This window comes from Sebastes fasciatus, chromosome 9 (assembly GCF_043250625.1).
Source record: "Sebastes fasciatus isolate fSebFas1 chromosome 9, fSebFas1.pri, whole genome shotgun sequence".
NCBI classification, from domain to species: domain Eukaryota; kingdom Metazoa; phylum Chordata; class Actinopteri; order Perciformes; family Sebastidae; genus Sebastes; species Sebastes fasciatus.
In genome coordinates this window covers 7,055,427-7,068,744 of record NC_133803.1, presented here as the reverse complement: position 1 = coordinate 7,068,744, position 13,318 = coordinate 7,055,427, and the positions used below count along the sequence as shown (strand labels likewise).

Genomic DNA, 13,318 nt, shown 5'->3' with positions numbered 1-13,318 from the left:
GAACTAACACAGGTTATCAAACAGTCGGCAAATGTTTTTTTGGTAACAATCGTTATATCAGACAATTTCTGTCCTCACATCCACATCTGTGGTGTTAAACTTATTATAAAGAATCCTAATTCACAAGGATGAGTGAAAACAAATCAGTGGTCTGCACATGATTAAATGTAGGGTTTTCTTGTTTTTCTCTTACGCAGGTTTACTGAGAAATTTAAGAAAAAATAAGACAATTGTGGAATGTTTTTCTGTGTTTTTTCGGATATGAGTGATCTGTCTTTTATTCGATTTGGTTATCTTTTTTGTTGTCGTTGTGGTTAATCAACCCAGTTTCTCCATATTGTGCTTAAACAGGTAATCTATCACTCCACTAGGGATGTTAATAATTAACCGTTTAACCGGCATTAAGCATTTTAACCGATTAACGCTATCGGTTAAAACGGTTAAAAGAAATATTAATAATTAATTAAAAAGCTGAGCGGTTCAGAGGAGCGACTCAGAGGAGATAAGCTGGTCCAGCCCACCTTAAGAGGCAGAGCCGGGGTTGCGGGATGCAGGAAGTTGACTCCAGTCTCTCAGCTCACTTCAGCGGAGCGGAGGAGCAGTAGTTTCGTAGCATTTATTCACCGACAAATAAACTGTACACACACTGCTACACCTACGTTCACAGCTATAACGCCACCAACAACCTCACACACACACACGGTCTGTCGGGCACTCGTCAAAGTTACGCCGCGCTGACAGACTGTACGTGTGTGGCGGCGGCGGTGAGCACGTAGCCATTGGCAATGCTAGAGCTGCTAACATAGCACAAATACACACAATGTTTGTCGGACACTTGCTAAAGTTACGCCGGGCAGACACACAGCTGACAACCTGTTAACTAAACTAAATGTGTGGTGGAGACTTTTACTGGGAAAGTGGCTGCATGTTCGCGACAGTACACGCAGCACCGTGGGTGCTAAGTTAACGCTCCCGAACGGGTGAACTGGGGACTCAGTTGTCTGCTGTGCTCCTGCACTGCAGCTGGCGCACCGCTGCATGAGACGCACAAATCTTGTCGGTTAACGGTTAATAATCTGTTAACGAGGGTCGGTTATCGGTTAAGAACATTTTTAAAAACTAGCACACTCTACCATGCCCAGGGTTATCAGTAACAGAATGTATGGGCAGCTTGGCAATGAAAGACATGTGACATTCTCCCGGAGCCCAGAGTTAGTGAAACTACATTCATCAGAAGCTGGTGGAAGACAGCTTGGAACTCAGCTGATTTCACCTGAACAAATAAATGTAGAATGTAGGCGTGTTACTTACTGTTGTTGGATGTGCTGTTGGATGTAATGTGGTCGCACGAGCTGGGGGGCCGACTTGACACTCAGTTTCATCTGAGCCACGTTGTTAGACGGAGAGGGAGCAGAGGCATAACTATTAGGATGACCTTGCTGAGGTATCGGCCGCTGTGGTACCACATTGTGTCCAGTAGTGTGTCCGTTTGAGTTACCGGTGGCGTGCCCCCCGTTGGTGGGACCATTCTCGGGCTGTCCTGGATAGGGGTGTGAGGGCACCGTCCTCTGTTCGCATGCCTTCCCCTTTGAGCCAGGCTTGCAGACACAGAGCTGAGGCCTGAGGCACATTCCTCCGTTCTGGCATTGAGGGATGCAGTTGGCTACAACACAGAATCCAGACGGAGCAGAGAGAGGAGAAGAAAAGAAAGAGAGGAGGGAGAAACAGATGGAGAATGAAGATGAGTGACGACAGTAAATAGATGCAAGCATACGGATAAATTGGACTTTCATGATTTTAAATGCACTCATGCTCATCATTCATTTTTGCATTGTAGGGTATCTACAATTATGTTAGAAGGTAAAAGTATGAAAACTAAGTTCAAGTCACACTTTTACAAGAGGAATATGCAATCATACATCAGCGCCGTTTCAAATGTAGATTTTTAAAGGTGCTTTCACACCTAACAAACAAAGTCTGGTGTGTTTGCCGTTTGTCTCGGTTAGTTTAGGCTGGTGTGAAAGTCGTAAATTGAACTTGTCAATTGAACTTGTGTGGACCAAACGCCCGGACTGAAGCAGTGGGTTAGAGCAATGTGTTGTGCTTGTACCCTACTATGTGTATTTTGGCAGTTCCTCAATAAAAAGTGAGGTAAACATAGCAGCCACAAAGTTTTCTTTTTTGTCCTGTTTCTACCATAGTCAACATTATTTATGACATATTGGTTCCAATTACAGTCTTGACTAATTCTAGTTCATAATCAGTGGTTAAACTGGGATTTGGGTATGGGATGGGTGGTTCCCACAGACCACACTGTCATGGGATTATTTCTTCAGCAGAAAGTCATTCCAATGAAAACGGTAAGATGTTGTGTTCTGTGGATGTGGATGTGGATTGTCCAGAGTAACAAGGGCAGTGTTTCTGGAAAGAGATGTTGCTGTTGAATTTCATAGATGTCTTTTTTTACTTATTTAATTTTTTTTAAAGCCTATCACTTTAAGAGAATCGGGACCTCTGGGTTCAGTCCAATATCAAACATTGTCAGTGTCAGAGGTGAGGATGAGGGGAATCTTCATTTATCAACCAAATAAGAACTAAAGACTGGCTTCAACAGACAGGGCATTGAGTACAGTTAGAGTTAGAGCTTTTGAATAAGCTGCAGCAGCTGACATTTTGACATAAAGCAGTGGTGGTGTAGACATTTAAATTGCCTGTGCCCGGCTAATAGCTGTTTCTCGTAGGATGGACGGGTTCTGGGCATTGCTTGTGTTTTAGCATCGGCAAATCGTTCACAAACCTTATGTTTACAACTCTTGGTTTATTTGTAAAAAAGACAGTGTGAACAAAAATTTCATTCAAATCCATTGAGGACTTTTGGAGTAATCCTGCTAACAGACAAACCAACAAACCAACAAACCAACAAACCAACGCTGGTGAAAACATAACCTCCTTCCTAGACCTTCGGAGGTAATAAAACACTTGATTGTACTGAGTGTGATTGTCTTGAGTAATGTGGACAACAGCAGAGGAGGTAACTTTTCCTCATGCCAGCAGATGTCTTTCATCAACCATTTAGTTTCCCATTCATTAATCATTTTCTCAAATCTCAAAGCCACTAATTAGACTAACAAGCTTAGTGAGGAGGTGACACACCCTCAGGAACCCTGGGGAGAATGAGAGGGCCTCTTTCTGAGTCATTTGTCCCGCTGGCTTTACGCACACACACACACACACACACACACAAACACAGTGAAATGCTTTCAGCAGAGCGTATCGTTCGAAGGTGGCCGAGTGTGTGGGTCTGTGTGTTCTAGTACTTCTGCCTTTGTGAGAACCAGTTGGAGTTTTATACCTTTTGGATCAAACCTCACTACTTCAACACGTTACGACTTGGGTTTAGTATTTATCATATTAGTAAGAATACTAGTAAGATAACAGTATGTTTATGTTGAGGAATGATTAAAGTCAGAGGAAGGTCGGGATGTGTGTGTTATCTGCTATCAACTTCCTTTGTATGGTTTTATCCAAACATATCTAAGCATTCATGTGCATGTGTGTGTGTTGGAGTACAGTGTGTAAACTTCTTCCATGTTGTCTGTGCGACAGGCTTTGTAGTTGATAAATGGATGCCCCTATTATCTGCTTGGGGAGAACAGAGCCCTGTGTAATTACCGGCTTTTTTGACGGTCTCCCAGTGGTGGATGAAGTTCCTGAAAGCCACACTTGAGTAAAAGTACAGATATCTAACCAGAAAATGACTTTAGTAGATGTTAAAGTCACCTAATAGAATATTACTTGAATAAAAGTCTTAAAATGTCTGATATTTACTGTACTTAAAGCTGATGTAGGCGAGATTGGAGCAAATATGATTAAAAAATGAAATTTTATAAAACAGTCGCTATATCGTGACAGTATTACATGAAACAGGTAACCTGAAAAAAAATCATGTTTTTTCATATACCGGAGGAAAACAATGGCATGATGGGAAACGCCTGGCTGTCACCTGATCAAAGAGCTGATTGGCTCTTAGTTTTGACAGCGAACACCAGTGTTATAGAAAGTCCAAACTTTCTGTGTTTGTATTGTAATATTTAACGCTAAATTGTAGGATATTAGTCTCATGTTGTGCAATGAAGGTTTCACCTGTTAACAAACACATCTTGTGTGGTTGATAATAATAATAATGAATGTTATTTATATTTACTCTTATCCGTACAATCCTCGCCTGTATATATATGTGCAATGACAAAAAGTTTAATCTAATATAATCTAATCAGAGCACTTATCAAAACAAGTGCTCATTATAACGTGCTTTACACGGCGGACCTAAAAAATAATAAAGGATATAATACAATGCCAGATACAGGCACATTTCCACATATATTAACAAACAAATATAAATAAATCCCATCTTGGTCTGAAAACTAAAAGTAGCCTACAGATCAGGATGTAACAGGATGTCACTTTTCCTGTGACTTCCTGTAAATTCAGTGAGGGATGCTGGAAACTGTCCGACTCGACCGCAGCTTTTAGTTTTATATGTTGATGTAAAGTGTTCCGGCAGCAGAAGGAGCTGCAGTATCTCTCTTTCACACACCGACGGGGGAAGCAGCCTCGTAAAGTCGTAAATTGGTGAGCCTGGTTTGATATCTCAGGGCTTCTGCCCTTTTCTATCCAGAGGAAATCATTGGAGGGAGGAGAGAGGATATGGAGGAGGAGCCCAGTTGGTGCTGAGGCATCATGGCCCATGCCCGGCCAGTTGAGGAGGTTTTTTGTTTTTTTCTTCTTCTTTTTCTTCCTTTTCCTCATAACATAATGAAATAAAATGAAATATGGATAAAACAAAATGGAGAGAAAAATAAATTAAAGAAAGAAAGAAAATAAATAAATAAATAAACAAACAAATAAACAAACAAAGAAAGAAAACTTTAAAAAACTTAACATAACTAGGCAAGATCAATATCATGTGACTGTGTGTGTGTGTGTGTGTGTGTGTGTGTGTGTGTGTGTGTGTGTGTGTGTGTGTGTGTGTGTGTGTGTGCGCTTGAGAGGGATGGGGTGGCTGGCTGGGAGTCAGGGTGCAAATCAAATTAAGGCAAGATTAAAAAGAATAAGATAAAATAAAGTAAAATAAATATAAATAGGTATAGATAGATAGAAGTAAAAATAATGATGGCTAAAAGGATGGTGTTTAATAGGGTGATGGATAAAAAGATGATGTGTTTTAAAAGAGAATGATGGATAAAAAAGGATGAAATGGTTGTATGTGGTGTGTGGACTGTAACTGGAGTTAAATGTAAGCAAAGGGGGAGCAGTCTGTCACTGAAAGACCTATTTAACAACACACGAGCAGCGCCTTTTGTAGTCCATCTTTGGAACATTGTAGTTTTCACCACGGCGGACCTACGTCACTAACACTCGCCGCCGTCGCATCATTATAACTGAGTCTAGTGAATGAGCAGTCGGATTGTTTTGCTCTGAACTCCACGGTTGTGTTTTCCAAAGTCCTTCTGACTTCTCCTTCACATCTTTCCTTGAACTCTTGATTTTTTCCCATCGAGGTCAAAGGAGACGTGGTTAGGAAAAGACTTTAGGACGTAATTATTCTGTACTTTCCCAGGTCGATGGCGGACCGTCCTCCTCCTGCTGGGAAGCTCGCTATTCCACCGCTGGCAACAACTGCATACACCTCGAAGCAGCCCAAGAAAAGAAAGACAGACTTTTCTAAAAGAGAATCTAAACGAGAGTCGGACAATAAACGCAATAAAACGCGGGTGAACATCGGAGAGGCGTTTCAGAGGTGGAGAGATCTCCGGGACTGCATCGGCCTCACGTTGGACTCTGAGCTCGCTGCTCTGCTGCTGGACAGGTGAAGCTGACAACTGCGTTTACCTGTTAATATCTACATGTGTTGTGCTGACTTGTTTGTAGTTTGCTTTACAGTGAAAGCAGGCTATGAGTGGTCATGTTTATGTAGCTGGCTAGATGCTCAACTCAACATCACAGACAGTAGTAGTCGATACAGTAACCTGGAGGAGTATTGATGTTGTTTATTGTCCCATGGGGGGGAGAAAGAAAGAGCATTTTCCACCGAGATCATCTAGTTCTTTTGTTATAAACCAGTTTCTTTAGTTTTCTTGGTTTGCATAAAAACAAACTACCCCCATGATGACCATCCCCGATCCCAGCAACACTGACCCCCTGGAGAGCTGTTTGTGTTTACAGTCACAATCTGAACAGGGCTGGCAGCAACTATTATTTAGCCAACTAAACTATTACTTTTTTTTATATCATATTGAGTCCTGATTTCCAAATTACATTCCAATTTGTGATTCACATTTTCCCGTTTTCTTTTTGTTTTTCAGCAATAAGCAAGCTAATGCACCGATATATATATATATATATATATATATATATATATATATATATATATATATATATACCAAGTATTTCCTTTATTATTGTACTGTATATTATTTGTAAATATTTTTTTTTATTATAAATTATAAAAAAAATATATATATATTTTGTTATCGTTGTGTCATTTGTTATTATTTTTATTTTTTGCTACTTAACATACTGTTTTCTTAATAGAGCTTCCTAGCAAAATGTATTTCACACGATTGTACTTGTATAACCGGTGTGAGAAGAAACATCTTGAATCTTTTATATTCCTTTTGCAATGACATGTATGAGCAAACTCTATAATGGTAATGTATGTAAATGTCTTGCAGCTATGAGAAGATAAGGGGAACGTCAACACGGCACAAGGTTGGACACATTGCCAGCCTGCCGTACACAGAGATATCCTGCATTTTGACTGAATCTCTCTCTGACCGGTGAGTCCAACTTTTTTCGTGGCTATTATATGCGATCACAATTGGTTTAAATAGCCCTTTCCATTGATGTCCTCACGAAGAATCATCAGGAAACCAGCTGAACTTGTCAAGACGGATGCTCTCTCTCTCTCTGGTTCATTTAAACTTTATTCCCTAATTTTCAGAGATGATGACTTCTCTGTAGCTGGTGTCGGAGAGCTGGATACCAGCGACAATGAGGCTGCATCGGTACAGGAACTTGATACAAGGTATAATTTCTATTCCAGTGACAAATACGGTAGCATATGAATTATATCCTGCGTTCGTGGTGGTTATATTCTGGTCTCAACGTTATTGATGAGCAGTAATGTGATGTTATTCTCATATTATTTCATTGTGCTTAGTATGACATCACTTGATCTGAGCGCTGACGGCATCAATGTAGAGGAGTTCAACGACATTCGGAATTCCACGTAAGTTTGAATTTCCTCTTTATATTTTGAGCATGTTTCCCTTTGTATATTGGTGCAAGATAATATTACTAAATCATTTTATCCTGTCTATAGCATTGACTGGGCAGATGACACCTTGTGCCACGCTGAAGAGACAGAGTCTGTCTCATCTTTGGACGAGGAGGACGAGGAGGAAACCGGGGAAGTCGACAGTGATGAAGGCAGTGATGCTGATTACATCTTCCCTCTGTGTGTTCGGTAAGTCACAAACACCCTGTCTGTGGTGTGTATAATGATCTATTCGGGGTGTAACGATACGTTTTTACTACAATACGATTTCCAAGGTTCCGATACGATTCAAGGACGATATTTGGCTCATCTAGTACGATACGATAAGATTCAATGATTTTAAATCGATACAGTAACTTTTTTCCCAAAAAATTCTGCGTCTGCATGCACGCCATGGATGCGTGCTCGCGCTGCAGAGGGCAGAGCTGGCAAGCTCGCACATGTCTGGAGAGTGAACCGGAGTAACGTTTAACATTTCTTTACTAATAAAAGTGCTAAAAACACTTTCATAGAACGTTTGTCGTCCTTAAATACAAGGTGCAAATCCTTAGTATCGATACAATCGATTTTTGCGTTTCAAAACGATTTTATATCGATATACGTCTCCAGTGAAGGACAACTTGCAGAGTACCTATCGATGTAGTTGGATCGTAGGAATATAAATCGTTACATCAATGTTGTAGATGTATCGTTACACCTATGATCTATCCATCCATTTTCTTTTCTTTTCTTTATGTCACGGTAGGGGGTTAGAGCCTATGTTCACATTCTGTGAGTGCAAGAATTGTGATTACGTAACAGGTGTCCTTCATGTCTGAAATGATATATCCATTTCACAGTGCTTTGTTTGTGATTCATGATATTTTCCCAACAGAACTGGTGGTGCCCTCCCCTCTAAGAGCATTCGCTTTGATGCACTTCCAGCCATCAGTGTGGAGGACACTGTGCATGACTCCTCAGACGTCGGTCCAACTCACACGGATGCACCTGAGATGCCAGAAGCGCTCCAGGCCCAGAGTGAAGACGAGGTCATTGGCCAGCCAGCTTCCATCGCCTACCATCTCAACTTACAGCTGCTGGCTGAGTACCTTCTGCTGCCCATCCCCATGTGTACCGCCAAGGACCCCGTTACCAATGAGGTGTGTCAGGCACCTGGACCCTTTCGGGTGACGGTTAAATCCAGGGCCACAGCTGCCATCATTGAGTGGGTGGGTATTTATTTTACAGTATTTATATTATGTTATGTCTTTGTCTCTGACACCAGCCTGGAACGGCCATTTTTGGAAAATATATGTACTTCATGACTTTGGAGTGTGTGGTACTACTAACAGTAAGCTTTGATATGCTCACTAAAACACATTTTTGCTTTCTATCACTCTTTTTCTAGACGTGTCCCCATGGTCATATTGTGTGGCGCTGGAGTTCACAGTCCACTCTCGAGTACGGGATGCTGATAGGGGACTTCATGTTGGCCGTGAATATCCTCCTCTCTGGAAACAACTATGCAAAAGTGGCATTACTGTTCAAATTTATGAACATGGGGATGGTGGGAAGGTCCACATTTTCCAAAATACAGGACACCTACTGTGTGGACACGATAAAAGAGTTCTGGGAAGAGAAGCGAGGGGAAGTTATTTCCAAGCTACAGCCAAAAGCCAGCGTTGTGGTCCTGGGTAAGTTACATTTTTGGACACATTTGTGGATATGATACTGTACAACCGGTATTGGTCAGTATCAGATCCACCAGAGTGAAGCATAAAAAAGTGTGTTCCAATTTCTGAAATTATTATTTATATTTTGTTTTTTTTAAAAGGAGATGGTCGGATGGACAGCCCCGGGTTCTCTGCACAGTACTGCACTTATAGTGTGATGGAGAATGCCTCCAAAGAGATCATCTCCATGGTGACGGTGGACAAATGCAAAACGGCGCCGAACAGTGTCATCATGGAGAAGGAAGCCTTCACCCGGACTTTCGACACAATTCATCAGGAAATAGAAAACTTGAGCGAAATATGTACCGATGCTCATAGCCAGATAGCTGCACTCTTTAGTACGTATACAGCTCGTTGTTCCATTTTTAAATAGTGTGTTGACTCATGCAGGAGTGGTGCAGATGTCTGTACTTACGAATGTCTTTTGTTCACTGTCCATACAGCCAAGGGCATATATAAGTCATGGGGAGTTAAACATACCCTTGACATGTGGCACGGATCGAAAAACCTTGGAAAGAAGATCCAGCAGGTAATATTACGGAACGGATGTGAACTCATTTTCACTTCATCACAAAACTTGCTTACACCAATAATTTTCTTTGATTGTTTTTTTGCTTTTTCATTGTGTGGTCAGGCGAGCGAGCAGAAGGGGTGCTCCATTTTACTCATCTGGAGCAAGGACGTGTGCAACCACTTTTGGTTTTGTGCCAAAATGTCTGCAAACTACGACGACTTCTTCGTAAGTGCTACATGAACAGTTATTTATTTATAATCCTACACTTGTGGAGCGAGAAATAGTTGATAACAGCTGCAGACATCATTTCAGCGTAATGTGCCGGATCATAGCTGATTGCGTTGTTGTTCTCTTAGGACATGTGGGTTGGCATACTCCATCACGTCACGGGAGAACACGAGTGGGCTCTTGGCGCCTGTCACCACGGCCCATCGTCGGACAACGAGGACAAGGAATGGATAGGGAAGGGATCTGCGGCACACAGAGCACTCACTGAGATAGTGCTAAATGCACGCTGGCTGGGTGAAGTTGTGAAGTACCTGGGATTTAGGTATGTGGGCATGGGTTTTACATGTAATGATTATGTTCACAAGTCTTTAACTCAAACATAGACACTGGCTTACTCCCTACAAACCCACATAGGGAAGAAAAATGCGAGTAAATCTTGGGAACTGTTGTCACTGATTCTGACTATATCAACTAATGAAAACATAAAAGAGCTAATACTTGGTGTTTACTGTTTAGGTCTACAGCAGAACTTGAGTCCTTTCACAACCACATACTGATGTATGCCAACAAGAGATTCAGCTTCACCCCGCCCGTCTACTCAGCTCGCACCCTACTCGCCGGTTTGGATTACAATCATCACGTCCACCGACCAGTGCAAAGAAAAGCTGATGGCTCCATTGAGTAAGTTCTTAAAATTGAAAACAGTATAACCACTAAAACAAAGTTATATTAGTTTTATAATATAAGGTCAAATTTATACATGAATAATTATAATGAATGTTGTACAGGCAGCACAAATTTATCACAAATTCATTTTTCAGTATCCATCTTTTCCTGTTTTGGTCATTATGCTAATTTCATTATGTCAGATACCGGAAGCTGTTCAATAAGAAGTCGCAGAAGTGGAGCCTGTACACTACGAAGGTCGACAAGGACTACGGCTACATTCCTCACCTGCAGAGGGCCATCCTCCGAAGCCGCACCACAGCAGACGGAGGCATCGCTACGTGTGAGGCCCGATGACCCGCGCCACTATGTGGTATTCCACCTCCAACCACAGAGGAGCTACTGCACACACAAGTCAGTCGACGACAAGTTTTAGAAGTTCTCTGTGGGCCTCATTCAACATCCCTTCTTCAGAAACCCAATTCGCATGTTTTCACACTAACCCTCGCAGCCTTCACAAAATACTTTCTCATTACACTGATTCTGATTTTAGTTGATGAAGGTTGCATATAGACTTTGTTCATTACAAGCAGCTTTTTGCCGACTACATAGATTTGTTGTGAAAGGTATAATTTATAATAATGTAAAGACATCATCACGCATTGACACACAAAAAGACGCATTGACATGTCATTGAAATGATGTGGTACGATAGCGTGAGGCAGCGTAATAAACTTCTCTCAACCAACCAACAAAAGACCAGCATAGAGTTGCATGCTAAATAAGTTCTTATATATGCATAACAGCAGCCTTTTAAAAAATATTATAGACTATATATATATGCCCTGTATGTGTGAGACATTATAGTCCAAACTCAACAACTGAATTCAAAATTCTAACATGCTATTCTTTGTTCATTTGCAAGGCCAAGGACTACCAAAGTACTACAGCCGACCTTAGGAGAAGACGTGACCCCTGCAACTCCTCACCTGATGATGGAAGTCGCCCCCACCCACATTCCTACTATGGCTACCACTCAGAAATACTGACTAGGGGTCAGACACGTTCTATAGGCCCACTGAAAGATGGTGGACTTGTTTTTTAATTTACCATCCTTTAAACTTGGAAGACATGTTTTTTCTCATGCTTCAGGATATTTTTTGTTATGAATGTTTGGGATTGTCATCTATATTTTTGAATGCAATAAATGTGTTAACCCAAGTGAGCTGAATTTATTTACTGCACGGTATCGACACTGGCTGTCGTGAAACCGTGATTTATTGATTTGCCCTTTATTCATTCATCAATTATCCACTTATCTTCTGTTAGTAGTTTAGTAATATAGGTAGTTTAATAAACATTTAATTTATAAAGAACTTGGTTATTTGATTTGTGTGTGTATATAAAAAAACTTTAATTACTGTAAACTATGCCGTATATACTCTGTAGCATCCCTGAGATTATGAGAATCAATTGATTAATATCAGATTTTGATGTTTTCCCTGTTTTTCTAAAATGTGATAGGCGCCTGGTTGAATTCTGATATTAAAACTAAATGTGTATGATAACTGGAGCTGAGTGCCATCACCCTTTTTCACCTTTTACGACAATTCAGGGATCTATGAGTCATAATTTTTAGTTATTATTTATAGATACATATTTTTTATAATTAATTAATGATTGATTATGAAATCTCCTACAAGCAATAACGCTACACAGTTAATTTTCCACCTTGGGTGATGGACTAAGTGATGGTAATTTACTTGTTAGCTGGGGACAAAAAATAGACCAGTCATGTTGATGTCCTTGCCCTTTAGATGCAGCTATGCTGGGCTGGCTGCTCAGGGACCCCCTCCACATTCACACTGAGGTCTGCAAGAGTTAAAAATATTTTGGGTGTGTGTGTGAGTGAGTGTGTGGCTGTGTTCATGTGGTAGGGATCCAAGGTGAGAAGCAGAAACTGGGAGGCATAATGATTTTCTTTGTGTCACTGCCGCCGTGATGCAAGACCTTAAAATTCCAAAGTGAAGGGAAGAAAATTGCGTTGACCTCATGGGTAACTGCAACCGCCTGTTTAACCTAAGCATATGACTGGGACAGATGTTCACTAAATTCAGAAGTAGGTAGCGGTGGAAAGATATGACATTGATATATGAGGTATTGAATTCCACATTATCTGAGTCACCGCTGGCCCTCAGAGTTCAGATCAGCTCCGATAAGACTGTCTGTTGAGAATCTGTGGGCCTCACTAACGCTCTGGGCGAGAGATACACTTGGCTTTCCACTGGCCAGCAATGACGCTATAGAAACACCTATCATATACATCCTAGCTATTCACTGAAGCAGCTTTGACTAGATTCCAATGATGTATTCATCTCAAGGCAAACAACCACTTACACATACAAAAAAAACCATTTCTAACCTAGGAGGAAACAACAGTTTTTCCCTTTGCATTTTTTTCCGTTTTAATTTTCCCAAACTTATTTCTATATTTTTTTCTTTTTGCATTTCTTTAAACACTTCTTCATGCATTTCTCCGTCATCATGCAAACGAGGGGGCTGTCATTCAAAGTGTGTCATAGGGTCAACCTTTCGCCTATTGGTTGATCGACATCAGAGTGCATAAATCGACTATACGGTACATGCCTTGCTTCCGCAACACCAGGCTCCAAACTTGCCAGGCTCACTACAGAAATGGTAGTCTTCCATTACCAGACCCCCAAAGCCAGACCCCCATAGCCAGACCCCTATAGCCAGAACCCCTATAGCCAGACCCCTATAACCAGACCCGTGGCAGACCCACTGTATCTCCACACTTCAACCAAATTTCATGAAAATCGGTTCAACATTAATCGAGTT

General features: G+C 41.1%; 2 protein-coding genes across 6 annotated transcripts in view; one reads left to right on the top strand and one right to left on the bottom strand.

Moving 5' to 3' along the window:
* The window catches only part of ltbp1 (latent transforming growth factor beta binding protein 1), a 108,562-nt gene that overhangs the window by 79,145 nt on the left and 16,099 nt on the right, over window positions 1-13,318 (bottom strand). For all 4 annotated transcript variants that reach the window (XM_074645673.1, XM_074645674.1, XM_074645676.1 and 1 more), the window contains exon 3: window positions 1,312-1,663. In XM_074645673.1, coding sequence (XP_074501774.1) covers window positions 1,312-1,663 — 352 coding nt within the window. The remainder of the gene's footprint in view (window positions 1-1,311; window positions 1,664-13,318) is intronic.
* LOC141773720 (uncharacterized) lies at window positions 5,419-11,680 on the top strand. 2 transcript variants are annotated; one of them, XM_074645693.1, is made up of 14 exons: window positions 5,419-5,869; window positions 6,735-6,839; window positions 7,004-7,087; window positions 7,223-7,291; window positions 7,385-7,528; window positions 8,214-8,547; window positions 8,727-9,012; window positions 9,153-9,389; window positions 9,495-9,580; window positions 9,686-9,790; window positions 9,922-10,115; window positions 10,310-10,474; window positions 10,663-10,873; window positions 11,385-11,680. In XM_074645693.1, exons 1-13 carry the CDS (start codon window positions 5,625-5,627, stop codon window positions 10,814-10,816), a joined length of 2,208 nt encoding a protein of 735 aa, XP_074501794.1. In that variant the 5' UTR covers window positions 5,419-5,624; the 3' UTR covers window positions 10,817-10,873; window positions 11,385-11,680. The 2 variants fall into 2 exon arrangements, with proteins under 2 accessions (XP_074501794.1, XP_074501793.1); XM_074645692.1 differs by having other exon boundaries at window positions 5,420-5,869; window positions 10,663-10,888; window positions 11,410-11,680.